The sequence below is a fragment of the Peromyscus californicus genome, unplaced genomic scaffold (assembly GCF_007827085.1).
Source record: "Peromyscus californicus insignis strain IS unplaced genomic scaffold, ASM782708v3 Scaffold_3__1_contigs__length_106647218, whole genome shotgun sequence".
In the NCBI taxonomy this organism is placed as follows: domain Eukaryota; kingdom Metazoa; phylum Chordata; class Mammalia; order Rodentia; family Cricetidae; genus Peromyscus; species Peromyscus californicus.
In genome coordinates, this window is record NW_026294551.1 from 94,247,857 (window position 1) to 94,275,692 (window position 27,836).

At 43.9% G+C, this 27,836-nt stretch overlaps 2 protein-coding genes across 11 annotated transcripts in view; both read left to right on the forward strand.

Moving 5' to 3' along the window:
* LOC128123103 (ATP-binding cassette sub-family A member 17-like) overlaps positions 1-19,939 on the forward strand; it is an 89,331-nt gene extending 69,392 nt beyond the window's left edge. For 9 of the 10 annotated variants that reach the window (XM_052759104.1, XM_052759097.1, XM_052759103.1 and 6 more), the window contains 8 exons: positions 1,176-1,354; positions 2,353-2,475; positions 4,484-4,678; positions 16,741-16,928; positions 18,389-18,559; positions 18,821-19,011; positions 19,145-19,218; positions 19,667-19,939. In XM_052759104.1, the coding sequence (XP_052615064.1) occupies positions 1,176-1,354; positions 2,353-2,475; positions 4,484-4,678; positions 16,741-16,928; positions 18,389-18,559; positions 18,821-19,011; positions 19,145-19,218; positions 19,667-19,918 (1,373 nt within the window). In that variant the 3' untranslated portion in view covers positions 19,919-19,939. The remainder of the gene's footprint in view (positions 1-1,175; positions 1,355-2,352; positions 2,476-4,483; positions 4,679-16,740; positions 16,929-18,388; positions 18,560-18,820; positions 19,012-19,144; positions 19,219-19,666) is intronic. The other variant, XM_052759102.1, reaches the window with a different exon arrangement.
* Positions 19,940-20,006: 67 nt separating this feature from the next.
* Ccnf (cyclin F) overlaps positions 20,007-27,836 on the forward strand; it is a 54,416-nt gene continuing 46,586 nt past the window's right edge. The window contains exons 1-2 of the mRNA XM_052759116.1: positions 20,007-20,123; positions 23,578-24,445. The gene's annotated coding sequence lies outside the window, so the exon portion shown is untranslated. The remainder of the gene's footprint in view (positions 20,124-23,577; positions 24,446-27,836) is intronic.

Below are 27,836 nucleotides of genomic sequence, written 5' to 3' on the forward strand. Positions count from 1 at the left end.
AGTGCTGGGATTAAAGGCGTGCGCCACCACCGCCTGGCTACTTTTATTTCTTAATTGACAAAAATTATATGTAATTATACAATACAGCATGAGAAAAGTCTTTTATTACATTCTTTTTTAAAATCATGTTTTTATTTGTTCTTTGATAATTTCGTGAGATATTTTTCTTATTTTTCCCCTCCCCAAACTCCTTCCAGGTTTTCCTCTGTGTTCCTATCCACCCAACTTCCAGTTCTTTCTCTCTTAAAATAAACAAACAAACAACAAGCATAGGGTTCAGTTTGTGTCAGGGGATGACTTCCGAGCGTGAAGCCTGCCCGGCAGTGTGGTTGATACACCCAGTGTCACTCCACGGAAGAAACTCACTCTTCTTCCCAGCAGTTATCTTCTGCAAGTAGCTCCCTGGGTAGGGTGGAACGTCATGCCCACTTCTCCTCCTCTGTACTGGGATCTTGTCTGGCTTGAGCCCCTGCAGATCTTACGCATGCTGTCACTGCATCTCCCGCATTGTGTCGTCACCACCTCTAGCTCTTCTGTTTTTCTGCCCCTTCTTTTGCATAGATCACTGAGCCTTGAGGAGAAGGGTGAAATATAGGCATTCCAGTTAGGGCTGAGCCTTCCAAAGTTCTGCAGAGAACATAGTTGGTTTCTCTGCTAGTTATCATCTACTGCAAAAAGAACCTTCTCTGATGCATTGATTAGTGTGTATAACCGTATGCCATTAGGAGTCATTTGATTGCTACATTCATTTATAGTAGGTTTTCCCCTAGGGCTCATGACCCTATTTACTCACAAGTTCTTGGATGTTGTTTTGTTTGTTTGTTTGTTGTTGTTTTTAAGACAGTCTCTCACATATATCTCAGGATTCCCTGGAATTGCTAAATAGTCCAGAAAAGTCTCATGTTTATGACGATCTTCCCACCTTAGACTTCTAAGTACTGCGATTACAGGTGTGACCCACCATGCTCAGCAAATTGCATTGTTTTTATAGAGCATTGGTTACAGCAAGGGCAAAATATTCTCGCTTATCATTTGCTAGGATGTGGTGATAAGCATTGATGATGCTTCTTTTAGTAATATTTGTCACTATGGAAAATTGCTTGCTATATATAAAGACGAGGAATACTTTGAAAATCTCCAAAAAGGTGTGCTAACATCTGTTTATTTCTTATCAGCGGAAGGATATGTGGTCCAAAAGAACATCTATGCCTGGGAATCTCTGGGGATAGGGAAGTACCTGACTGCTTTGGCTTTCTTGGGACTTTTGTACATCATCCTGATTTTCCTCATTGAAGCCAATACATTCTCCATACTGAAATCCAGGCTTTCTGGCTTTTCTAGGAAAAAAAAATTGGTGAGTAAATAGAGGTGAAAGTCATGTAAAAACAGGTCAAGACCTGGCAGTGTTCTCAGCCTTCCCAATGCTGTGACCCTTTGATATAGTTCCTTATGTTGTAGTGACTCCCAAACATAAACTTACTTTCATTCCTATTTTATCACTGTGATTTTGCTACTGTTATGAATCCTAATGTAAATATCTGATATGCAGGATATCTGATATGCAACCCCTATGAAAGGGTCGTTTGACCTTCAAAGGGATCGCAACCCACAGGTTGAGAACCACTGCTCTAGAGCTTCCTTCCTGTGTTCTTTAGCTGTCTTGATTCTCCATATCAGAGGGATCCCAGAGCCCATCTGTTTAATCCCAGGGCAGAGAGGTGACAGCCCATGCCCAGAGACCTCCAGAGGAAGAGAAGAACCTGACTAGCCCCTTGAGACTCTGGTCCACAAATGGCCCCCTGGGGTGTTTTAAGGGCCAGCTCCTCAGCTGAATAGAAACAAGACCCTGGCTTGCTAGAACAACTCCCCTTGTGAAACACCCCCTCTGCAGTCAGCTATGAGCAGACTAGGGAAAGGCCTGTTCTGTTAGCCCCAAGAACCAACATCCTCCCGAGGAAACTGAAGGATACAGGCCTTTGTTACATCTTCACTTTCCTGGGCTTTAAATTTGTTTTCTTCAGCCGGGCAGTCGTGGCACACACCTTTAATCCCGGCACTCGGGCAGAGCCAGGCTGAGCTCTGTGAATTCCAGGCCAGCCTGATCTACAGAGCGAGATCCAGGACAGGCACCAAAAACTACACAGAGAAACCCAGTCTCGAAAAAACAAACAACAACAACAAAAATTGTTTTCTTCAAAAGCTGATGCTTTGTGATTTGCAAGCCTACCTCTTCATGGTCTCAGTACCTTCCTTTGGGGTGTACCCGAGAGGCCCAGTCCCTTCTGACTCCAGTCAAGTTCTGCCTTCTACCCTTGTAAATGTTACATGTCTACCCTTGTCTCGGGAACACAGGGAACATTCCTCAATGTAACAGAGCCAGAAGACGAAGATGTCCTAGATGAGACAGAAACCATCAAGTTTTATTTGGAAACATTACTAAAGAAAAATCCACTTATTGTTAAAGACGTGTCAAAGGTAAAGCTAGATTCAGCTTTGCTCCTTTATCTGTTTGTCTGTTTGATTTGGGACAGGGTCCTCCTAGGCAGCCTACATAGACCTTGAAGTCATGATCCTCCTACCCCTGCTTCCTGAATACTCTGATTGCAATCTTATAGTTGACTTTAGAAATCAAGATACTTTTCTTTTTTTGGTGGGGGTGGTTTCAAGACAGGGTTTCTCTGTGTAGCTTTGGTGCCTGTCCTGGATATCACTCTGTAGACCAGGCTGGCCTCGAACTCACAGAAATCTGCCTGGCTCTGCCTCCTGAGTGCTGGGATTCAAGGTGTGTGCTACTACTGGCTGGCAAAATGTTTTTATTTTATGTTTGAGTGTTTTGCCTGCATGTCTGTGCACTATGTGCATACCTGGTGCCCACAGAGGCCAGAATAAGGCATTACATCCCCTGGAACTGGACTATGGATGATCATGAGACACCGTGTGGGTGCTGGGAATTGAACCCAGGTCCTCTGGAAGAGCAGTCGGTGTTCTTAACTGCTAAGCCATCTGTTTCTCCCAAAAGATACTTTTCTTTTGGGCATTTTACACACAGAATCAACCTTCTCCTGGGCTTGTGGCCTGTCCACAGTGGCAGACGGGTTTCCAGGGAAGACAGACTTGGTGAGGTTTCTCTGCCTCAGAAGAAAGCACACCTGAGTTCATGTTATGCCCAGGGACAGAGCCTGTTGTACCTTTATTGTCCCTTCTGTGGTCACCTGGATAAAGAGAGGCCTGAGATAGTAGGGAATGAGAGCCATGCTTGCTAAAAACCTGAGAAAGAAGAGACATAGCCAGGCGGTGGTGGTGCACGCCTTTGATCCCAGCACTCAGGAGGCAGAGGCAGGTGGCTCTCTGTGAGTTCAAGTCCAGCCTGGTCTACAGAGTGAGTTCCAGGACAGGCACCAAAGCTACACAGAGAAACCCTGTCTCGAAAAACCAACAACAAACAGAAAAAAAAAAAGAACAGGAGCGCTGTGAGAGGCTTGACCCCCTTGTATCCAGATGACAACCGTACAGGTGCCAGGTGGGCTAAGGGTTCTGGGAACTAAATGGAGCCCCCAGGTTTCTCTGAGATTCCTAGGAAAAACTTCAAAATATCTTTCAAACATCCGGGTGTTTTATAGCATTTCCCCCCAGGTTTGTCAATCATGTTGTTTTCCTTCGGTATCTAGTGGTTAAAAAAACAGCAATGGTGGTGCATGCCTTTGATCCCAGCACTGCGGTGCCATGGACTAGTCTTTGTACGCTGTAAATATGTATTGCTCTCATTGTTAATAAAAAGCTGATTGGCCGATGACTAGGCAGGATTTGGGGGGCAGAGAGAGTGCTGGGAAGAAGGGCAGAGTCAGAGGAGTTGCCAGCCAGATGGAAAAGGAGGAGGACATGCAGGAGAGGTAAATGCCACGAAGCCTCAGGGCAGCACATAGATTAATAGAAATGGATTAATTTAAGTTGTAAGAGCTAGTTAGTAATAAGCCTGAGCTATTAGCCTAGTATTTATGAAAAATACTAAGTCTCTGAGTGGTTGTTTGGGAAGCAGCTGGCAGAACAGAGCTGATCACGATGCGGTCCTGAACAACAAAAACTCTGCCTACACTGGGGAGACAGAGGCAGGTAGATTTCTGAATTTGAAGTCAGCCTGGTCTACAGAGCAAGTTCTAGGACAGCTGGGGCTATATAGAGAAACCCTGTCTTGAAAAACAAAAACAAAAACAAACAAAAAACCAAACCAAACAAACAAAAAAACCCTTCAGCAACATCAAAGGGTTTTATTTGCTCGGGTACAAAGAGAAATGACTTACCTCCAAGAACTAAGTTCACAATGTGCAGGGGCTGTAGGAAGAAAGGGAACTTTATGAGACAGTGGCTGGAAGGAGACGATAGTCTGAGTTTGGGTCATAAGAAGCTGCTTACACCTGCTAGGTCGAGTGTGTAGTGGCTGCTGGATGCCAGCCTCCTCTCTGCATCTCTGCCTTGTGTCTCTCAGGTCTATAAAGAGAAGGTACCTGTGCTGGCTGTAAACAAGGTGTCCTTCACTGTTAATGAAAAAGAATGCTTTGGCCTTCTGGGCCTCAATGGAGCTGGGAAGACTTCCATTTTCAACATGCTGACTGGGGAGCAGCCCATCACTTCAGGAAATGCCTTTGTCAAGGGTTTCAATGTCAAGTCTGACCTAGTGAAGGTAGGTGTGGCCTGCAACAAATCTTGGGGACTGATACAGGATTCAGGGTCATGAAGCTTAGAACTTGATCTCTAAAATGTCCATGTGTCTCTTTCATTTGTAACCCCCAGATCTAAATGCATCTTAGATGTTCCTCTGAACTCTAGGTCAGATGTCTAGTTGCTTACATAACACTACCTCTCAAGTGCCTACAGGAACCGCAGTGACCCCCCATAGCATCTCCACTCCCTCGTCTTCCCTCCCCCTCCTCCTTCTGTCCTTCCATAGCAATGAGAGACTGACTACACACCCACCTGTCATTCAAGGTGTCATCCAAGTTATCCAGTTGGCAACCATGGTGCATGGAGGCACCCACCAAAAAACCCTCAGATCTGCTCTCTTAAACCCATTTCTACCACAGTCACCCTAGTCTGTATCTTCCTTCTCTGTAGAACTTGGTAGCGCTGGCCTTTTCCAACTTTAAGCCTAAGCCTTCTTTTGCTTACTCCGAAGCTTCCCTCTCTCTTGTTCAACTCTAGCACTAACAGTTCTTTCTCAGACTCTTTTAGTAAATCTTTTGTTTTGCTTTGAGACAGAGTTTCATGATGTAATCTAGACTGACCTCAAACATGAGATCCCAAAGGTTGGGATTATAGGTATGTGCCACCATACCTGGCTCCTTTGGTAGATGGTTATCTGTTCCTGAAGGTTATTGTGTTCCTAGGTGCTGTGTGTACATCCCAGTGTCCTCAAACTCTCTCCCTGCTTGGTCCTTTTGGTTTCTCTGGCTCCCATTACCATCCACTTGCTGATGCTTCCCAAGTGGCCACATATCCACCCCAACTCTAGTCCTATGTGTCAAATTGTAGAACTCAGCTTCCATAACTGTGCAAGCCAATCCCCATGGCCTCTTTTTATATGTCTACACATACATTATATATAAAAGCATACATGAGAAGATTTTTGTTTTGTTTGTTTGTTTGTTTGGTTTTTGTTTTTTTGACACAGGGTTCTATGTATAGCACTGTCTGTCCTGGAACTCACTCTGTAGACCAGGCTGTCCTCGAACTCACTGAGTGCTGGGATTAAAGGCATATGCCACCACCTCCTGGCTGTTTGTTTTTGAGGCAGTGTCTCACTGTGTAGCCCTGGCTGGCCTGGAACTCTCTAGACAGATATCCTCCTGCCTCTGTCTACAAGTTCAGTTCTGGGATTCTGTCAGTGAGGCTGTTTAATGTTTGTGGTTGAAGCTTATAAGGAAGGAAGACAAAACAGTATTTGAAGTTCATAGCTAAAATGTATCCAACATTGTAAAAGACAATAGATTATAAGTGAGTGACACCCTGCTGACCATAACCAGGGTAAATAAAAAAAGAATTGGCTCCAAAGAATATTTTTATAGTTTATAGTTTTTTTTATAGTTTAAAATGTGTTACATTTGTTTATGTTGTGGAATATTTGTTTAATGATGCAAAGATGTGTTGCATTCTTTTATGTTGCATTTGTTTAACTTTGTAAAGCTGTGTTACCTGATAGTCTAATAAAGAGCTGAGCCAGGAGGTGGTGGCGCATGCCTTTAATCCCAGCACTCGGATCTCTGTGAGTTCAAGGCCAGCCTGATCTACAAAGTGAGTTCCAGGACAGGCTCCAAAGCTACACAGAGAAACCCTGTCTCGGGAAAAAAAGAAAAGAAAGAAAGAACTGAACGGCCAATAGCTAGGCAGGAGAGAGGGATAGGCAGGGCTGTCAGGCAGAGAGAATAAATAGGAGGAGAAATCTAGGCTCCAGAGAAGGGAAGGGAGTGAGAAAAGGAGGAAAGGAAGACACCAGGGGCCAGCCACGCAGCCAGCCACAGAGTAAGAAGGAAAGAAAGACATATCGAATTAAGAAAGGTAAAAAGCCCAGAGGCAAAACATAATTAAAGAGAAACAGATTAATTTAAGTTAGAAAAGCTGGGCAGAAGCAAGCTAACCCAAGGCTGGGCATTCATTAGTAAGAATAAGTCTCCATGTATTTATTTAGGAGCTGGGTAGCAAGCCCCCAAAGAGCAAAAAGAAACAAACAAACAAACAAAACCCAACTACAGTAAAACTTCTGTAAACAAATCCAAAAGAGAAAATCTGAGGTAACCAACCCATCAGTGAAAGGTGGAGGCCAGGCAGTGGGGAGCGCATGCCTTTAATCCCAGCAGTCGGGAGGCAGAGGCAAATCTCTGTGAATTGGAGGCCAGCCTGATCTACAGAGTGTGTCCCAGGACAGCCTAAGGGGTTACACAGAGAAACCCTGTCTCAAAAACAAAAACAAACAAATAAACAAATAAAATAAATAAAAGGTGGGTTACCTTAAGAATAGCATTTAGGTTGGCATCAGACTTCTGAACCCAGACCAGAAGGCAGAGGACACCACCAATGTAGGTAATAACCCACTCCAGGGTAACAATATGTTGCATGAAACTGTACTTCAAGAAAAAGCCACTTTGGAGAAGTAGCTCAAACTCCATGCCAACATGCATCAAGTCCTTGATTCCACCTCCCTCATCACACATGCAGAATTTGTTTTTTATTGCCATGAGATGTGTTTTATTTTCATTAATCATATGAATAAGTTTCTATAACATCCCAGGGCAAACCAGTGAAATCTGACAGTCTGATTGGTGGAGGTTTCCCTTCCAGAGACACCCAGCGGTTGCATTGGTATGGAGTGCCTGGGTTTACAGTGTAATTTGTGGCTGGGGTCTATCTTGTAGGTGAATCTTCCTCCACATCATGAGGGAGTCTTGGAGATGACAGGGTGACATGGGGGAATCCTCCAGTCTAGGCTTTTAGGAAAATTGCTGCCTTTCCTGATCAGTGGTCTCTTTGGTAGACAGGGTGTTCTCCATTTTCTTCAGTTTGGCCTAATTGAAAGTGTCAATTTCAGTCATAAACTGGTTTGTCTGCCTTTTTTTTTTTTTTTTTTTTTTTTTTTTGTACTCCCAGGAGTCTTCTTACTTTGAGCCCACACTTCTGGCTCTCTCACTTGAGCTGCTACAGCAAGAGACCCCGTGTTTTGTTATTCTGTTTTTGCTATTGTTATTTTGAGACAGAGTTTCTCTATGTAACCCTGGCTGTCCTGGAACTCATTCTATAGACCAGGCTGGCCTCGAACTCAGAGATCCACCTGCCTCTGCCTCCCAAGTGCTGGGATTAAAGGCATGAGCCACCACTGCCTGACATGTGGTAAAATTTTTAATTACTGTTTCTAATTCATTGGATGTTGTAGGTCTATTTAAATTATCTACTTCACCTGGATCTAGCTTAGGTAGGTCATATGTATATGGAAATTCATTCATGTTTTTAGTTTTTTTTCAGTTTGTTAGAATAGAGATTTTTTTTTTTTTTTTTTTTTTTTTTTTTTGGTTTTTCAAGACAGGGTTTCTTTCTGTGTAGTTTTGCACCTTTCCTGGATCTCACTCTGTAGACCAGGCTGGCCTCGAACTCACAAAGATCCGCCTGCCTCTGCATCCCGAGTGCTGGGATTAAAGGCGTGCGCCACTACCACCCGGCCAGAATACAGATTTTTAAAGTATGATCTTACGAGTCTCTGGATTTCCTCATTATCTGTTGTAATGTCTTAGTTTTTGTCTCTAATGTTATTAAATTGGAAATTCTTCCCCTTTTGGTTAATTTGGCTAAAGTTTTGACAAACTTGTTAACATTTTCAAGAAACAATTCTTTGTTTCGTTGATTCTTTGTATCTTTTTTTTTTCATTTCTGTTTCATCCCTGAGTTTGGTAATTTCTTCCAGTCTACTCTTGTTGGGTGTTGTTTGTTCTTGTTTTTCTAACGCTTTCAAGTGTGGCATTAATTGTCAGTGGGAGCACTCAGTTCTTGGTGCAGGCTCAGGGCTGCGAACGCCGCTCTAGGCGCTGCCTTCACTGTGTCCCCTAGAGCTGGGTCTGTCGTGTTCTCACTCCCTTCACTTCCAGGAAGTGTTCATTGCCTTCTTGACCCGATTGCCATTCACGTATGTCGCTTAGTCTCCGTGACTGTGCACTTTTTGTGGTTTCGGTTGTTGTTGGTGTCCAGCTTCGTTCTTCATGGTCAGATGAAATGCAGGATGTCACTTCAGTTTTTCTATGTCTGTTGCTTCTTTCTTTGTGTCCTCCTATGTCTCAATTTTGGAGAGAGTTCCATGGGTTTCTGAGAAGAAAGTGTATTCTGTAATTGGGCATGGAATGTTCTGTAGATGTGTTATGTTCTTTTGATTTATGGTATTATTTAACTCCAAAGTTTCTCTACTTAATTTGTTCAGATGATCATAAAAGGTTTTCTGCCCCCCTCCCCCATAATAGGTTTCTGCACAGCTGCAGTAAGCCAGATCAAGCCAAATTGAAAAAGTGTAAGAACAGCTTTATTTGAGCAAAGCAACTCTCTTATATCTGTTTTTATCACAAAGCATTTTTTTTCTTCTTAAACTATGACTGATAGTTTCCCTAAATACAGTAGTCTGGGCTGGCATCTGTAGTATTCCAGGACTTGTAGAACATCAGTCCAGTTTCTCTTGGCTTTCAAAGTCTCCATTGAAAAACTAGGTGTTGCCGGGCAGTGGCGGCACACGTCTTTAATCCCAGCACTCGGGAGGCAGAGGTACTTGGATCTCTGTGAGTTTGACAACAGCCTGGTCTACAGAGTGAGATCCAGAACAGGCACCAAAACTACACAGAGAAACCCTGTCTAAAAAAAAAAAAAGAAAGAAAGAAAGAAAAGAAAAGAAAAAGAAAACCCAGGTGTTACTCTGATGGGCCTGCATTTATAAGCTACTTATTCTTTCTAACCTGAAGCTTTCAATTTCCATTCTTTGTCCTGTACATTTAGTGTTTTGATTATTATGTGTCATGAAGAGTTTCTTTTCTTTTTGTTTGTTTGTTTTTTGGTTTTTTGAGACAGGGTTTCTCTGTGTAGCCTAACTGTCCTGGAAAAATCTCTCTGTAGACCAGGCTAGCCTCCCACTCAAAGATCAACCTGCCTCTTTCTCCTGAGTGCCTAGTTCCTCATTCTTGGCGGCTACAGCATCTTCCTCCCCTTAAGTTGCCAGCCACACAAGTCCCCACTGAAGGAGCTCAGCTTTTGACCATAGCTGGGTACAAACCCAACTTGTGACAGACATGTCATCACCCCTCCCCTATGACCTATAAAGTCTCTCTGATTTCATTTATGGGTGCAGCTTCTCCAGCCTCGATCCCCAGAGTTGCTTTGCCCTCTCCCATCGCCTTCCTCCCTATAAACAGTCTTTCTTTATGCTTTTGTCAGTGTGTTCCATTATTTTTGTTCCCCCTCATTTTAGCCCATTTCTACCCACTCATAGTGCCCATTCTACTTTCGTGTCATTTATTCATAGATGATGGATAGGTAGATGACACTGAATAAGATGATAGACTTAAATCCACATGTATTAATAGTTACATTAAATAAAAATGGACTCTAGTTGGATGTGGTGGTATATACTTATAATCCCAACAGTGGGAGGCACAAAGCTTAAGATCTCTGCATGTTCCAAACAGTCTGGTCAACACAGCAAGTTACAGACACTATAACATAGTGAGACCTAGTCTCAAAAATAAATAAGTAAACAAATAAATAAATAGCACTGGAGAGATGGCTAGCAGTTAGCAGCACTGGCTGCTTTTTCAGAGGACCCATGTTTGGTGCCCAGCACCCACATGGAAGCTCACAACCACCTGTAACTCCCAGTTCCATGTGATCCAACACCCTTTTCTGGTCTTCATGGGCACCTGCATGAATGTGGTGCACATCCATACACCCAGACATACACATACACATAAATAAAAAATGTAAATCTAGGTCTGGAGAGATGGCTCAGCTGTTAAAGCACTGACTGCTCTTCCAGAGGATCCAGGTTCAATTCCCAGCACCCATGTGGTGGCTCACAAACTTCTGTAACTCCAGTTCCAGGGGACCTGACACTCTCTTGTGACTTCTTCAGGCACTACACCCATATGGTACACAGACATGCAGGCAAAACACCCATACATATAAAAATAAAATTTAAAATTAAAAATAAGATAAATAAATCTTTAAAAAACATTTAAAATAAATAGATAATAATGTAGATGTAACCAACCATTTTATTAAATAAGAAACACAGAACCAATGCAAAGAAGAAAGCCAAGAGATCAGAGCTAAGAGCCTTACCCTTCCTGCTGCAGCTAGCCTCTTCAGCCAAGAGAGAGACCTACTTCCTGTGTGTTTGTCTTTATATAGACTTTCTGTTCTGCCTTCTCATTGGTTGTAAACCCAACCACATGACCGCCTCGTCACTGCCTGTTTGTACAGACCTCCAGATCTTCTATGGTTAGTATTGAGATTAAAGGCATGTGTCTCCAATGCTGGCTGTATCCTTGACCATACAGAGATCTACCTGGCTCTGCCTACCAAGTACTGGGATTAAAGGCCACGAACGCCCAGCTCTGCTATGGCTTGCTATTAGCTCTGACCCCCCAGGCAACTTTATTTATTAACATACAAATAAAATCACATTTCAGTACAAATAAAATATCACCATATAATAAGACAAATTATGTAAATTAAAATGAATTCATTCATTCAATTAAATAATTAAAATGATCATAGAAGATAATACAAATGTTAAGCATATAATGAGTGACTCCAAATAACTGAAAAAGTACCTACAAGAGTATTCATAGAAACATTATTCACAGTAGCCAAAATGGAAACAACTCCAGTGTCCATCAACTGATAAACAAATAGACATGAGATTTTAGAAATCAATGGGGAATTTATCAGCCATAAAAAGAAATGAAGCCATTCTAGTTTTATTTCTGTTGCTGTGGCAAACACCCTGAGAAGCAGCATCTGAGGGGAGGACGGGTTTGTCTAACTTACAGTTCCAGGGTACACCCGTTATTACAGGGAATTTAAGGCAGGAACTTACATCAATGCATCCACAATAAGAGCAGAGAGACGATAAACACGTGGATCCTTGCTGGCTTGCCACTCTTCTATATAGGCCGTGGTGCCCCAGCAGTGGGTGGGCTCTTCCTGCACCAATTAACAATCCAGACACACCCCTAGACATACCTAGAAGCCAACCTGATCTAAATTATTACTCATAAGCTTTTCTCTCCAGGTGATTCTAGGCTGTGTCAATTTGACAGAAGCTCCAGTAGGGTGGGCTGGAGAAGTGGCTCAGGGGTTAAGAGCACATGTTGTTCTTGCAGAGGACCTGGTTTTGAGTCCCAGCACCCACATTGTGGCTCACAACCACCCATAATTTCAGTTCCAAGAGGAATGATGCCCCCTTCTGACCTCTGTGGGTTCCAAGCACACACATGGTGCACATAAATACATGCAGGGAAAACACTCACACAAAAAATAAAATGAAAAAGAAAAAAATGCTACAAGATGGATGGCCGTAAAAAACACTCAGTGGAGCTAGGCATTATGTGTACACCTGTAACCCCAATACTTATGAGGCAGAGGCTGGAGAATGCCGAATTTTAGATGAGCCTGGGCTAAATAGCAAGACCCTGCCTAGAAAACAGAAATGGTACTCCTTGGCAATCCCAGATTAGCTACCCTATGTGATAGGTGTAGGTTCCACTCTGGACTCAGGTGTGTGAAATATAAGAAATGGCACACCCGTAATACAGGTATCATATATTGAGGCTGAGACAAGAGTATGAATTTTGAAGCCAGCTCTGTGAGAGTGTCTCGAAACAAATGTCACATTCCTTTGTTTTCTTTAAGCTAACTTACCACATTTCTTTTTTTTTAATTTTTTTATTTTAAAGTGTCTTAATTTATTTATTGAACAAATAAATACAAGGTCCAACCTTGTACAAAGCACTGTTCTACATATTTGAGAATCCTATCACTGAACAAAATAAACTTTAAAAAATGCTTCTCTTATTGTAGGAGGTAGACAGAAAACACACAAAACCAGTATATCATACAGACTTTTTTTTAACATAAAAATAGGTTATAATTCAAAAGTACAGGGTTATTTGAAACTGGAAAATATTTTCTCTGTAGAAAATAGTAAAAATGATAACATTTCCCAATAAGCCCTTTTAAGCTGAATTATATATATAAATATTGATTAGATTCTGGAATATAGAAGAAACATATCTTCATCTGTTCAGAGAGCTATGTTTTACTTAAGTTGTGTAAGTGAGATTCCTATTCATCTTCCCCTTCACTGTTTGATTTATGGCAGACATTTTCTATAGGCTAATCCATAATCTAAAAAGATTTTAGCCTCCCCTCCTGAAAGTACAACCAGCATATTCTTTCATCAGCTTGATACAGTACATATTCTTATCCTAACAGTGAAATGTTTCACTAAAGCTTGCCCAGTGATTGGGCAAAACCAAAACTTATTATAAGCCACAGTCATCCTAGGGTCCCCCCTGCTAGGTAGCCTCCCTGGATCTGTGGGTTGCAGTCTGCTTGTCCTTTGCTTTATATCTAGTATCCACTTATGAGTGAGTACATACCATATTTGTCCTTCTGAGTCTGTGTTAACTCACTCAGGATGATATTTTCTAGTTCCATCCATTTGCCTGCAAATTTCATGATGTCATTGTTTTTCTCTGCTGTATGTTACTCCATTGTGTATATGAACCACATTTTCTTAATCCATTCTTCAGTTGACAGGCATCTAGGTTGTTTCCAGGTTCTGGCTATTACAAATAATGCTGCTATGAACATAGTTGAGCATGTGTCCTTGTGGTATGATTGAGTGTTCCTTGGGTATATGCCCAAGAGTGGTATGGCTGGGTCTTGAGGTATATTGATTCCCAATTTTCTGAGATACCGCCATACTGATTTCCACAGTGAATGTACAAGTTTGCACTTCCACCACCAGTGGAGGAGTGTTTCCCTTGCTCCACATCCTCTCCAACATTGACTGTCATTGGTGTTTTTGATCATAGCCATTCTGACAGGTGTAAGATGGTATCTCAGAGTCGTTTTGATTTGCATTTCTCTGATGACTAAGGATGCTGAGGATTTCTTTAAATGTCTTTCAGCCATTTGAGATTCTTCTTTTGAGAATTCTCTGTTTAGCTCTTTAGCCCATTTTTTAATTGGATTGTTCAGTATTTTGATGTCTAGTTTTTTTAGTTCTTTATTTACTTTGGAGATCAGTCCTCTGTCAGATGTGGGGTTGGTGAAGGTCTTTTCCCATTCTGTAGGCTGTCGTTTTGTCTTGTTGACCGTGTCCTTTGCCCTACAAAAGCTTCTCAGGTTTTTTTTTTTTTCTTTTTTTCAGGGCTGAGGACTGAACCCAGGGCCTTGTGCTTGCTAGGCAAGTGCTCTACCACTGAGCTAAATTCCCAACCCCAGTGAACAGTTTTTTTTTTTTTTTTCTTTTTTTTGGTTTTCCGAGACAGGGTTTCTCTGTGTAGCTTGACGCCTGTCCTGGAACTCACTCTGTAGCCCAGCCTGGCCTCGAACTCACAGAGATCCGCCTGCCTCTGCCTCCCAAGTGCTGGAATTAAAGGAGTGCGCCACCATCTCCTGGCGCTTCTCAGTTTCAAGAGGTCCCATTTATTAATTGTTGCTCTCAGTGTCTATGCTACTGGTATTATATTTAGGAAGTGATCTCCTGTGCCAATGTGTTCAAGAGTACTTCCTACTTTCTCTTCTATCAAGTTCAGTGTAACTGGATCTATGTTGAGGTCTTTGATCCACTTAGACTTGAGTTTTGTGCATGGTGACAGGTATGGATCTATTTGCAATCTTTTACATGTTGACATCCAGTTATGCCAGCACCATCTGTTGAAGATATTTTCTTTTTTCCATTGTATAGTTTTGGTTTCTTTGTGAAAAATCAGGTGTTCATATGTGTATGGATTAATTTCAGGGTCTTCAATTCGATTCCATTGGTCCATACTTTAGTTTTTATGCCAGTATCAAGCTGTTTTTATTACTATAGCTCTATAGTAGAGCTTGAGGTCAGGGATGAACTTATTACATTTCTAAGCCTTCTAGCCCAAAGTTACTTCAAGAAATGTAAACATGTATAGACTAAAATGGGATGTAAAATCCAAATGATAGCCAAGATCTACTGTTTGGCTGAAAGGGACCAGTAGATAAGCCCACCAGCCTTCACAGAAGAGATCATTTCCCTCTTGTAAACATGGGAGAAGCTGGGATACGTCCAACTCATGGATGAGTGAAAGCATAGAGGGAGGACACCCGGGAGGAGTCCAGGCCAGCTTCACTCAGGAACACAGTATTCTGAGTGTTAACAAACAAATGTAGCAGGCATTAAAAGGATAAAATAGAAAATCAACTCAGGTTTAACTCCTAAATATAATTAAGGCCCAACAGTTCCACTGACACAGATCATTCATTGCCTTAATAAATAAAGGACAGTGCTTATCCAAAGGTACTTAAACAGCACTTATCAAAAACTTAGCACTCATGATGGGAAAACTTCTCAGCAGGGGTTAGCCTGGTATTTCGTGCCTGTAATCCAGCACTCAGGACATAGAAACAAGAAATTCATGAGTTCAAGGCTAATCTGGGCCACATGGTAAATTCCAGGCCAGCCTGGAATACACAGTGAGCTGTTTCAAAAAGCCAAAACCTAGCCATTTTCTGGGAAACCAGAGATGGACCTGGCCAGAGAGTCCATCAACCTGGTCAGTATTTAATTAAAGCTTGCTTCAAATTAGACTTTAAAAAAAAAGCAAAAACAAAACTCATAACATCTGTGTTACCTTATTTTAGTGTCTAGTACAGGACAGTGCTTGAACACGGGCACAAAGCAGTGCGGTGAGCTCTACGTTTATAATAACAAAAGGCAGAAGTAACTCAAATATGTCTAAAAATCCCAAGTTAGTTATTTTCTAAATGAAATCTAAGAAACTTCCCTGGCCTTACCCATCCCTGCTGAGCTATTTACTGTTGATACATTCTGGGGGAGGGGAAGCCATTGTCTTCAGCCGTATAGGTATTAGTGAGCCCACCAAGCTCCATGGGTAGTTCTAAACCCATGTTTACATAGGCAGCCCTGGTTAAACTCAGTGTGTCACAAAACAAAACAGAGAGGCATGAATGTGGAAAAGGTATTTGTAGGAAAGAGATGAGAGTAATTAGAATGCATTATATAGCACATGGAATTAACAAAGAACAAATTTAATTAATCTTAAAAGAATATTTTAAAAACCTCTGGGTGTATGGCAGCTAAGCTGGGAGTGGGCTGTATGCAGCAACATAAGATCTATAGAATGTGATATTCAGTCAGAAAGGCACATTAGCAATGGTAAATATGGGATGATGTCATTTGACAAACTTCATACAAACAGCCTTGTTGTAGGAGGGCATGTCTGAGTGGGACTCTGTATTAGCATAGAAGTCTGGAGGATACATACCAACCAGACCACAGACCCTGGCAGAGACTCCAGTGGTCTTTATGTAAATGTTTCATGAAGAAAATCTACTTATAGATTACATGTCTAATAGAAAATATTTCTAAAGAGGAAATGAAAGGGCCAATGAGATGGGTCAGTGGGTAAAGGCATGCTGCAAAAGCCTGAGTTCCCTCTCTGAAACCCATCTAAATGTATAAGGAGAGAACCAACTCCACAGAGTTGTCCTCTGGTCTCCGGTTATGAACCCGGGCATTCTTGCACCCATTCCTCCCTCTACACATACACACATCATATAATAATAATAGTAATAAGAAGAAGAAGAAAAAAGAGGAAAAGTAAAAACCAAGATGCTTCTCCTGACTCCTAATACTGAGGGCACTGAGTGCTTCTGTTTTCAGGACATATGGACAGGAGGAGGAACTAAGCTGCACCCCTCCTCCTCCATCCTTTAGAAGCCTGTTCACCAACACTACCAGCAAAGGCTACAGCAGCATTGCCATCATCCCACTCATGGCTCCCTCCTGCTGTGTGTCTGTTCCTAGAGCAGACATGGATATTAACAAGAGCTGAAGTGATACACCAGGGCAAGGGAGTGTCCTGAAACTGCTGAGTTGTTGCCGTGGGGAAACTAGCCAGAAGAGGCTTCACTTTGATGTGTCTCCCTCCCTCCCTCCCTCAGGTGCGGCAGTGGATTGGTTACTGTCCTGAATTTGATGCCCTGCTAAACTTCATGACAGGAAGAGAGATACTTGCCATGTATGCCCGTATCCGGGGCATCCCTGAGTGCCACATTAAAACCTATGTAGACCAGATTCTTGAGGACTTACTCATGCGTGTGTATGCAGACAAGCTGGTCAAGACCTATAGGTGAGATCTGGGGATTTCCCCACCCCTCCCACCTCCATTTGCAAGATAATCCCATTTCTCAGTACTGGAGTGTAGAGTAAAGCCCATGGGCTCAGGCACTGAGGAGCTGTGCAGTCCACGCCACTGAAAATGGGGGTTGGGGGAAACTGGCCTCTGTCCCAAGCCAGAGGCAGTTTTTGTGCTGAGAACAGGTGTATGTTATCATGTGCGATTGTAACAACAGGGTAGGCAGATCTTTGTGTCTGCTACTTCATGTCAAGCTTCCTATTTTTGGTAGGTTTTCCTATTAGACCCATAGTTGCCTCATCCTGATATGCCTTCCAAGAAGTCTGAGGTGGTTTATCACCGTTGCCAGTAACAGAACCCTAACTCAGATTAACTTAATCAAAGCAAGGCACTGACCGTCCACATTCACAGTCTCTCCTCCCCTCAGTTGTACACCTGTGGGCAGGCGTCTGGCAGTACTCCGTGTTTGGAACTGGACAGTGGAGAGATGCCTCTGACTGGCCAGATGGACCCAAGGTGTCAGATAAAGAGTCCCTGCCCCTTCTTCAGTCTGTTGGCTTGAGTCTTGCGCAGCTTTTCATAACCCCTTGCATATTCTGAAGATCAACCAAATTTACATTTAAAAAGTTTAGAAGCCAGGCAGTGGTGATACATGCCTTTAATACCAGCACTCAGGAGGCAGACACAGGTGGATCTCTGTGAGTTCCAGGCCAGCCTGGTCTTCAGAGTGAGTTCCAGGACAGCCAAGGCTACACAGAGAAGTCCTGTCTTGAAAAAAAAAAAAGGTTTAGACTGGAGCTTTGCACACAGTAAATGCTATGTGAGTTTAATGTGTGTGGGGAGGGGTGCTGCAAAGATGACTCAGCAGTTCAGAGTGCTCACTGCTCTTGCAGAGGACCCTGGTTTAGTTCCCAGCACCCACAAAGCAGCTCAGAATCACTTGTAACTCCAGTTCTAGAGGATCTGTTGCCCTCTGGCCATCATGGGTACCTGCATGCAGGCACACACACATATACATAAATTTTAAAAATTAAGAAAAATAAATAAAGTCAGTATGGTGGTGTGCACCTGTAGTCCCAGTGCTTCTTGAGAGACTGAGTCAGGAGAAAGGGGAAGTTGAGGCCAGCTGGGACTGCATAGTGAGTGTCTTAAGAAAAACAGTTAACTAAAATGACCCTATACCCTTACTCTCAGATGGGTAGTGCCCTACCCCCAGCACTCATAGAGACCCTTGAAAAGTCCCATGACCACATGCTCGACCTGGACATCTAGGTCCATCTAGACCCTCAGTGAAGGTCAACCTGAGTGAAGACGATGGGGCTGTCTTTGAAAGCCCCGCCAGAGTAGAATCACCTCAGAAAAGGAAAGAGTTGGGTGCTGAACAAGTGGACTTCAACACTGGAGACTACAATTACCATTCTCCATGTCCCCACCTGTCACCCATCCACCTCCAGTGGCGGTAACAAACGCATGCTGAGCACTGGCATTGCCCTCATCGGAGAGCCTGCAGTCATCTTCCTAGATGAACCATCCACTGGCATGGACCCTGTGGCCCGGCGCCTGCTGTGGGACACTGTGGCCCAGGCCCGTGAGTCTGGCAAGGCCATTGTCATCACCTCCCACAGGTAGAGCTTGGGCATCTGTGGGTCAGGGGCAAAGCCGGAACGGGTGGCTGGGGTGGGACCAGGTGAGCAGAAGATACGGCAGCAGCTAGTGCAGGGTCTGCCAGGACATTTCCCAGGCTCTGCATGTGGGTACATCCAGCTTGGGGAATCAGGAATGGCCTGGTCTGGGCATAGATACCCTCCTGTCTGCACAAGCCTTTGACATTCAGGGTGAGCATCAGCCTCCTCCAGCACCATCTCAGGCTTTCTCCTTTTCCCCAGTATGGAGGAGTGTGAAGCCTTATGTACCCGGCTGGCCATCATGGTTCAGGGCCAGTTCAAGTGCCTGGGCAGCCCACAACACCTCAAGAGCAAGTTTGGCAGCGGCTACTCTCTGCAGGCCAAGGTCCAGAGGGAATGGCAACAGGAGGCGCTAACGAAGTTTAAGGCATTTGTGGACCTGACTTTCCCAGGTGTGTGATGGTGCTGGATGTTTTGCCGGACCTGTTAGCTGTCACATAGTCTGTCTAGGGATTCTGGGCACTCAGGCTGCCCTTTCTAGCCCTCCAGTCCAGCCTTCACAGAAACAGTCTCTGTTTTGTACAGGCAGCAGTCTGGAAGATGAGCACCGGGGCATGGTCCAGTACTACCTGCCTGGCCACAACCTCAGCTGGGCAAAGGTGAGTGTGCCTCTCATTTCACCTGCTCACTAGAAGTGGCATTCACATGTCCTCTGCCAACACCGTGGAAATGTTTGAGCAGAAGTCATAGAGCATAAGGTAGGAGTTGGAAGGAGCCTCAGAAGTCAGCTCTTCCTACCCCCAGATTTCAGAGAGCAGGGAGCAGGTCTGGAGAGGGGCCTCATGCCCACCGTCACATAGCAGGTAGAGACACAGCGGGAAACCTCCTTCCTGCCACCACTCCTATCCCAAGAGCAGATGGCCAGTTCCACAGGTTTGACTCCTTTGGAGGTACTCTGTAGTAGCTGAGCAAGACCAGCACTTGGTGCCTTGTCACAGGCTTTCAGAGGGTGGCCCTCTCTGCACTTTCCCAAATCACCTGTCCCTATGTCTGCCACATCACCTACGGGCAGACTTATCTACAGCAACTGGCTTCCTTCTTCTACAGGTATTTGGCATTATGGAACAAGCCAAGAAGGATTATATGTTGGAAGACTACTCCATCAACCAGGTCTCTCTGGAGGACATCTTCCTGAGCTTCACCAGCACTGTGTCCTCCACTAACAGAAAATTCCGCCAAGGGCAAGCTCTCCTAGACAGTTCCTTATCACCGTCTCACTCTGAGCCTCCCTCAGGTCCTTCCTCTCAGCCTGCCACACCACCTCCATCTCCACCTCCCTCAGAGCCTGTCCTACTGTAATAAAGATCCTGGTGCAGGGTAGCCTTGGTGTGCATAGCCTACTTACTGTGTTAGTCACGGTCTGCCGCTGTGACAGATTCCCTAACGAAAGCAGCATAACGGTCAAGGGGTTTATTGTGATACAGTCCATCATGGCATGGGAGTCAAGGTACAGGAGCTTGAAGCAGCTGGTCACATGACATCCACAGTCACGAAACACAGAGCAGTGAGTACTTGTTCTTGGTTCACTTTTCCCTTGCTATACATTCCAGGACCCCACCCAGGGAATGATGCCACCCACAGTGGGCGAGTCTTCCCACCTCAACCTAATCGAGACAGTCCCCCATAGGATACTCAGAGGCCTGTCTGTCAAGTGATTCTAGATCTCATGAAGTTGACAATTGAGATTAACCATCCAAATCCCACCCCTTGTCAACTTGACACCAAAGTGTATCATTTAAATCATAGCCTTCACTCTTTGTTCCCAGATCTCATGCTCATCTCATAATGCAAGACACAAAACAACTTCAAAAGTCCCCATAGTCTTTAACAATCTCAACAGCTGAAAAGTCCAAAGCTCACATCTCATCTGAGACTCAAGGCAACCTCTTAACTGTTAAATTCTATAAAGCAACATACAATGGCACAGAACAAACCTTCTCTTCCCAAACTGGAAGGAATAGAGCATGGTAAGGAATGGTCAGGCTAGAGCAACACTAAAATTCATAGTTTAAACACCAAATCCTGTAGCTGGCTCCATGCCTGGCATCTGGAGCTCATGATATAATTTTCTGGGCACCAAAGGATTTAGGTAGCAACACTTCTCTAGTTGTGCTGCCTGTGACACATATAGCCTGTTTTGTTCTTTTTTTTTTTTTTGGTAGGGTTTCTTTGTGTACCAGCCCTGGCTGTCCTAGAACTCAATATGTAGACCAGGGTGACCTCAAACTCAGGCATCTACCTACCTCTGCTTTCATGACTAAAAAACCAGTATTATCTGGACAACGCTCCCAAGTTCTATGTGAGCTCAAACTGCAGCCAATCCCCTTGGAACACAGCGGTGTCAGCTTTTGTATGCTGACCCTGGGGCACTTTCCTAGGCAGGCGGTACTTTTGAGGAGCCAGGAATCCCTTCAGTTCATTTGTTATGCCCAAATAGGGGGGACCCCCAAAAGACCACCACGGAGACAGAATCCCATATGTAAAAGCAAAGAGCCTTTATTTTTTCAAGCTCCGAACTTGGTCCCTCTGTCTATTCGACCCAGCGGTGAGAGCTGACAGCCCTGAGCTCAGGCGGGGTAGAGTTTTTATCATAGCAGTGGTTGGGGTGAGGATATTTCCAGGGTTCAGGACCCTGATTGGCTAACATTTGTCTTGAGGTATCTGTAAAACAAAATAGGGGTGTGCTAGACTCTGGGACATCTGGTGGCCTCATCTAATGATTGGAATGTTTGGAATGTCAGGTACTTCCCCTTAGATGTAGGCCCTCCCTGGGTGAGGTCAGTTTATGGGATTTTCTGGGTCCAGATGTTGCCTGCCAGTAAGCCTGCCACAGAAGCTGTGTCTGGGCCTCCAAGCCTGTCATGGCAGCTGTGTGGTCAAGCTGTTTTGGGGCCCCTCTACAAATTCACCTTCAAACAAATTTGGATCTTGACAAGATAGATAGGGGGATTACCTCAAAACAACTTTCTCACTGTCTCAGTACAGTGCTGGAGGTTTCTCTTCAGTGGTGCTGACCTTTTTTTTTTTTTTGGTTTTTCGAGACAGGGTTTCTCTGTGTAGTTTTGCGCCTTTCCTGGAACTCACTTTGTAGACCAGGCTGGCCTCGAACTCACAGAGATTCCCCTGCCTCTGCCTCCCGAGTGCTGGGATTAAAGGCGTGCGCCACCATCACCCAGCTGGTGCTGACCTTTTTAACAGTTAAATCTGTTTTCTCTGAACCAGCTTGAATGCTCTCCTGTCTTGAAATTCCCTCTTCCTAACAAATTAATCCATTGCCTTTAAATTCCCCTTCACTCTAATTCTCAGGATGTGGGCAGAATAAAGCTAGATTCTTAGTGAAAATGTCACATGAATAGCCCCTACTCCAGTTTGATAGTCCTTGTTCACCTCTGAAACTGCATCAGCTGAGCTTCTACAGTCCAAAGATGCCAGTTCCCTTGGCATCCTTGCCTTCCAAGCTCATACTAGAATGCTCATTAAGCTCTGCTTACAGCATTCAAGAGCTTTTCTGGCCCAAAGTTTCAAACTCTTCTATACTTCCCCCACAAATCACTTCCAAAGGTCGGGTTTATCACAGCAACAGAAGCCCCTCTCATCTGTACAGATTTTCTTAGTTATTTTCCTTTTGCTGTGATAAAATATCTCGACAAGAGTGGCTTCAGAGTTGACTCAGGCCACAGTTCCAGGTCACTGTCCGCTATGGTGGAAAAGCCAAAGGGGCAAGAGTTTGAAGCAGTGGGTCTCATCGCACTCACAGTCAGGAAGCAGAGATCACGAATGCCTGTGCTCAGCTCACTTCTTCTTTTTAAACATTCCAAGACTCCCAAGGGAATGGTGCCTCCCACGGTGGGTGTGTTTTGCCATCTCAGCCAAGATAAACAATCCTCCGTAAGCATGTTCGTCAAGCTAACAATCGAGGTTAGCCATCTCACCAAGCCACGGTTTAAGGCTAGCTCACAGCCCAGTAAACTAAATACAGGGATCACCCCAAAATGCGTTCACAGGACAGAGTGGTACAAAGGCTTCAGAGGCCTGGTGCAGAGCCCAGATGCGTTTCAGTGGAAATGAGTGCCCCAGAGTTCCATCTGATGGCCTGTGATCTCATCAAAGACCTGGCTGTGGGGATTTAGTAAGCTAAGGGAGATCCCTACAGGAAAGCGCGTGGAAGAACTGAGAATTAGACCCCATGTTGGAGCCCTCTGGACTGACATTGTACTGGCCAAGTCAAGCTGTCTGGAAGACAGCAGTAGAGCTGTGGGATTGGGTGGGTGTATATTTATTTCCCAGTTTCATCCCATCTCCTAAATGATTTTAGAGTTAGCTCTTCAGAGGGGGAGAAATGTAGTTATATTGAAGGTTCATTAAGGGGAAGCTATTACCTCCTAGCCAAATGATTGGAATCTATTTCTGGGTGGAGACATTGTCTCCTCCCTTAAGAGTTAATTCTAGTGAGCACAATGGCACATGCCTTTAATCCCAGCTCTTGGGAGGCAGAGACAAGCTGATCTCTGAGTTCGAGACCAGCCTGGTTTACAGAATGAGTTAGCCAGAGCTCCACAGTGAAACCTTGTCTCGAAATAAAACAAAACGAAAAGTTAATTAAGTTGGACAGGTCAGTCACCTGACCAGTGCACAACCACTCAGGAAGGTAGGTTCACCTGATAAAGAGATGGGAGGTGTCTTAGTTACTTTTCTTTTTTTTTAATTAATATTTTTATTATTTTTATGTGCATCGGTGTTTTGCCATGGGTGTCCGATCCCCTGGAACTGGAGTTACAGACAGTTGTGAACCTGCCATGTGGGTGCTGGACATTGAACCTGGGTCCTCTGGAAGAGCAGTCAGTGCTCTTAACCACTGAGCCATCTCTCCAGCCCCAAGTTACTTTTCTATTGTCATGAAACAATATGACCAAGGCAACTTATAAAGCATTTAACTGGGGCTTTACTTAACATTTCAGAGTCCATGACCAACATGGTGAGGAGGAGCAAGGCAGTAAGCAGGTAGGCATGGGGCTGGAGCAGCAGCGAAAGCTCACCACAAACCACAACCACGAGAGAACTACCTGGACTGGTGTGACTTTTGAAACCTCAAAGCCCAGTGACACCCCTTCCAATAAGGCCACACCTCCTAATCCTTACCAGTTCCACCAGCTGGAGACCAGGCATTCAAATTTAGGAGACTATGGGGGCCATTCTCATGCAAACCACCATTCACCTTTAGTGAGGTAAGATACTTTTCTGTCTCAGAATAGCAGCCCTCTTTGAAATGCTTCCAGAACCACAGCCAGGCAGCTTTGTAAGCCTGCCTGACGCTCTCAGTTACTCAGAGAATTATACCCTTTTCTTTTTGTCTGTCTGTTTTTCTAAGCGTGCTTTTCCTAACACTTTGAACTTCCTCACTTTGGCTCTAACGCCCCACGACCCCACTTTTTGCCCTGTGGCTGCTTCCTGTGATGTGGCTGCCTGCTGGTCAAACTTCCATGCCTAACTCAAAGGGCCATGGCTCTCTGTCTTCTCCATCTCCTTCCTCTGGGAAACTTCAGATATTTAAGGTTTGACTACTCTGCGGTTTTTCTTTTAAACTCTAATAAAATTGTTTGTGAGCTTCAAAAAGAAAAAGGAACTTTAAGGGAAGTGCTGCTCCTCCTCACAAACCCTGGACCTGCAGGACCAGAGCAGACCTCAAGAGGATGCAGGGTCAAGGGAACTGCCAGAACACAGGCTGCAGAGACAAATGGCTCCCACTCAGCGCTCCCACACATGACGCTGGAGTCTGCAGGAACAGGAGGAATCCGAGAAGGCCATCTCCTGACTCAGCGCAGATGAGTATGCTGTTTATTCCTTACTTCCTAATATTTAATCTCCACTCTTGCATGTATGTGTCCTAATGGTTTGTCTTTAGTTTGTATATTGCTCAGTTAGATTTTAACATTATTCTGTATGTTTCTCCACCCGGTCTCCTATAAGTCATTCTTTACTAAACATTTTCCCCCGACAGGGTCTCTTCACCCAGCCCTGGCTGTCCTGGAACTTGCTATGTTGACCAGGTCAGCCTCAAACTCATAGGATCTGCCTGCCTTTGCCTCCTGAGTGCTTTTACTATACTTTCCATCCACAGCTCATACACTTTCTTATTTCTATGTCTGTTCCTCTTCTCGTCTTATCCTTTCTTAGCTTTTACTTTTTAACTGTAACTTTCTATAGCTTTAACAGTCCCTAGAATCTGTGGACTCTAACAGCATCCCTACACCCCATACCTTACTTCCTCAATTTTTTGTTTCTTTTCAAAAATCAATCTAAGCTGGCAGTGGTGGCGCACGCCTTTAATCCCAGCACTCGGGAGGCAGAGGCTGGCGGATCTCTGTGAGTTCAAAGCCAGCCTAGTCTACAAAGCGAGTTCCAGGACAGCCAGAGCTGTTGCACAGAGAAACCCTGTCTCGAAAACAAAACAAACAAACAAAAACAAATCTAATATATACCCCATCCTCACTCACCATATATTCCTCCTACTCCTAATCTTATTAATTAAAATACCATTATATTCTGTACTGTCCTTGGTTACTTATCCTCCAATAGTTACGGAAATCACATGGGCTATCGCTGTTAGTTAGCTAGTACTCTTGCACAGTGGTGGTATTCTTCAGCCATGGTTGCTGTCCCAATTACTATTCTCCTCAGAGAGTAACATAGAGATGACACCAGGCAACCCTGAGCTGCTGGACTGAGGAACTGATTTCTGATTTCTACCACATCTAAGACCCTCTCAACTGAAAGGATACAGCTGATTTTCAAAAAGCAACAAAATAACCCTGGAGAAAGAAACACAAAATGTAGTCGCATAACAAACATGAAAAACAAAAGCAACATCACTCACCCCAAACTTACTAATCCTACAGTAACGGTACCCAGTAATGGTATTCTCTGAGCACACTCTTCAAAGAAATCAGAGAAGAAAATAGGCTCACGTGGGTCCAGCGAGGTTAGGCACATAAAAACGTTTGCCGCACAAGCGTGATGACCTGAGTTGGATATATAGCAAAAAATATAGAATTAATTCTTGAAAGTTATACTCTGACTTCCACATGCTATGCTGTGCACACGCTTGCACTCATATACATCCATTATCACACACACACACACACACACACACACTAAAAAAAATTTTTTAAAGTAAGAAAATAAGCTCCCAATTGGAAACAAAAGTTAATGAAATAAAGTGGTGCAAGTTATCAAATAGGAATTCAATAAAAAGAAATACTGAAAAAAACCCAAAGTGTTGGAGGTAAAAAGATAAGCCAAATAAAAAGCTCTGTGAAGAAAATTAAATAAAAAAAGATTAGCGCTAGTTTCTGTCAGCTGGGGTCATCTGGGAAGAAAAACTTCAAAGGAAAAATATCTCCATCAGCTCTGACTGGCATTTTCTGGACTAATGATTGTTGTGGGAGGGTCCAACCCACTGGGGGCCATGTTTCTGCAGGGGTAGGTAGCCCTGAATTGTGTAAGAAAGCAGGCTGAGCAGGGTTATGGGGACACATTCCTTTAATCCCAGCACTCAGGAGGCAGAGGCAGGCAGATCTCTGAGTTCGAGGCCAGCCTGGTCTACAAAGTGAGATCCAGGAAAGGCGCAAAGCTACACAGAGAAACCCTGTCTTGGAAAACAAACCAAACCAAAAGAAAGAAGAAAGCAGGCTGAGGAAGCTATGGAGAGCAAGCAGCAAGCATCCCACCACGGTCCCTGCTTCAGTTCCTGCCTCCAGGTGCGTGGCTTGCGCTCCTCCCCTGACTTCCCTTCATGCTGACCTGTAACCTGTAAGCCAAGTATTCAAACCCTTTCCTTCACGAGTTGCTTTTGGTCACTGTCCTTATCACAGCAATACATAGCAAACCAAGACATTACACAAGCCCCCAGAACGCTCTGTGGGAAGTCTCAACAGCAGGGTAGATCAAAGAGAGGACAAAATATCTGAACTTGAAAACAAGATCAGGTCCAACAAGATCAAAGATAAAATAATAAGACGGTATGAGTAGGAATTCCAAGATACACAAAACACTGAAAAGACTAAATAGAAGAAGGAGAAGAATCTCGTTCTCAGGGCACTAAACACATTTTCAAAAGAATCATGACAAAACTTCTCAGAGTTAAAGAAAGAGACATCAATCCAGATACAGAAGGCATTTAGAACACCAAACCATCAAGACCTCCCTCCCCCAAAAAGAACCCCCATCATCATATTAAAACATTAAACATACAGTACAAAGAAAGTTTATTGAAAGCAGCAAGATAGAAGTACCAAAACACATACAAAAGCAAGCCCATCATCATTTCCAAGTTATCAGCAGACTACTGCCATAGATACTGGAGTTCTGTCCATGAAATCAGACTTGGAGTCTGCAGTGTGAACTTTCACAGAAGGGCTGGGGACCAAAGAGAGCATGCAAGAAGCTCTAAGGATCCAGAGTGCCTCTTACATCGAGTTTTTATTAAGAATAACTATATGCAAAGATAATCATAATGCAAACAGAAGAAAAAGGAAAAGAAAATCATTAAACCATGTTTACAAGGAACAGATGTTTTGCTTAGAAGATCACCCGGGAGAACAAAGCAAAAAGGACAAGGAAGTAGGGATAGAAAAACATGGGAACTCGCAAGCCCACGTGTCTGAAGAAACTGCACATTCCCGGATGCCTGAGGCCGAAACTTGTGTTGTGTAGATCTTTCCCCCTGACTCAGTGTGTCAAGGGCCAGAGCATGCTTAGACGCAGAATGCGTTTCTTTCTCAGATAAGGCTGTTAGCAACAAGTTAATACTCAAACTTGAGAACACAGGAAGGCCTGGAAGGATGTATTTTAAGTTCTGAAAGACAAGAACCGATAATCCACAATATACCTAGCTATACTCAACAATTTGTCATAATTGAAGAAAAAACAAAAACTTTCCCTGATTTAAAAAAAAAAAGGGGGGGGGGGTAAAGGACTTTATGATCACTAAGCCATTACAAAAATAGCTGAAGGAATTCTTAGTCTGGGGGAAGGGGGATTCATCCCAAGACTGCAAGAAAGGATAAACTAGGGCTGGAGAGATGGCTCAGCAGTTAAAAGCACTAGTTCTTGCAGAGGACCTGGTTTTGGTTCCCAGAACCCACATGGTGGCTCACAACCATCCATAACTCCAGTTCCAGGGATCTGACCCTCTTCTGACCTCAGAGGGCACCAGGCA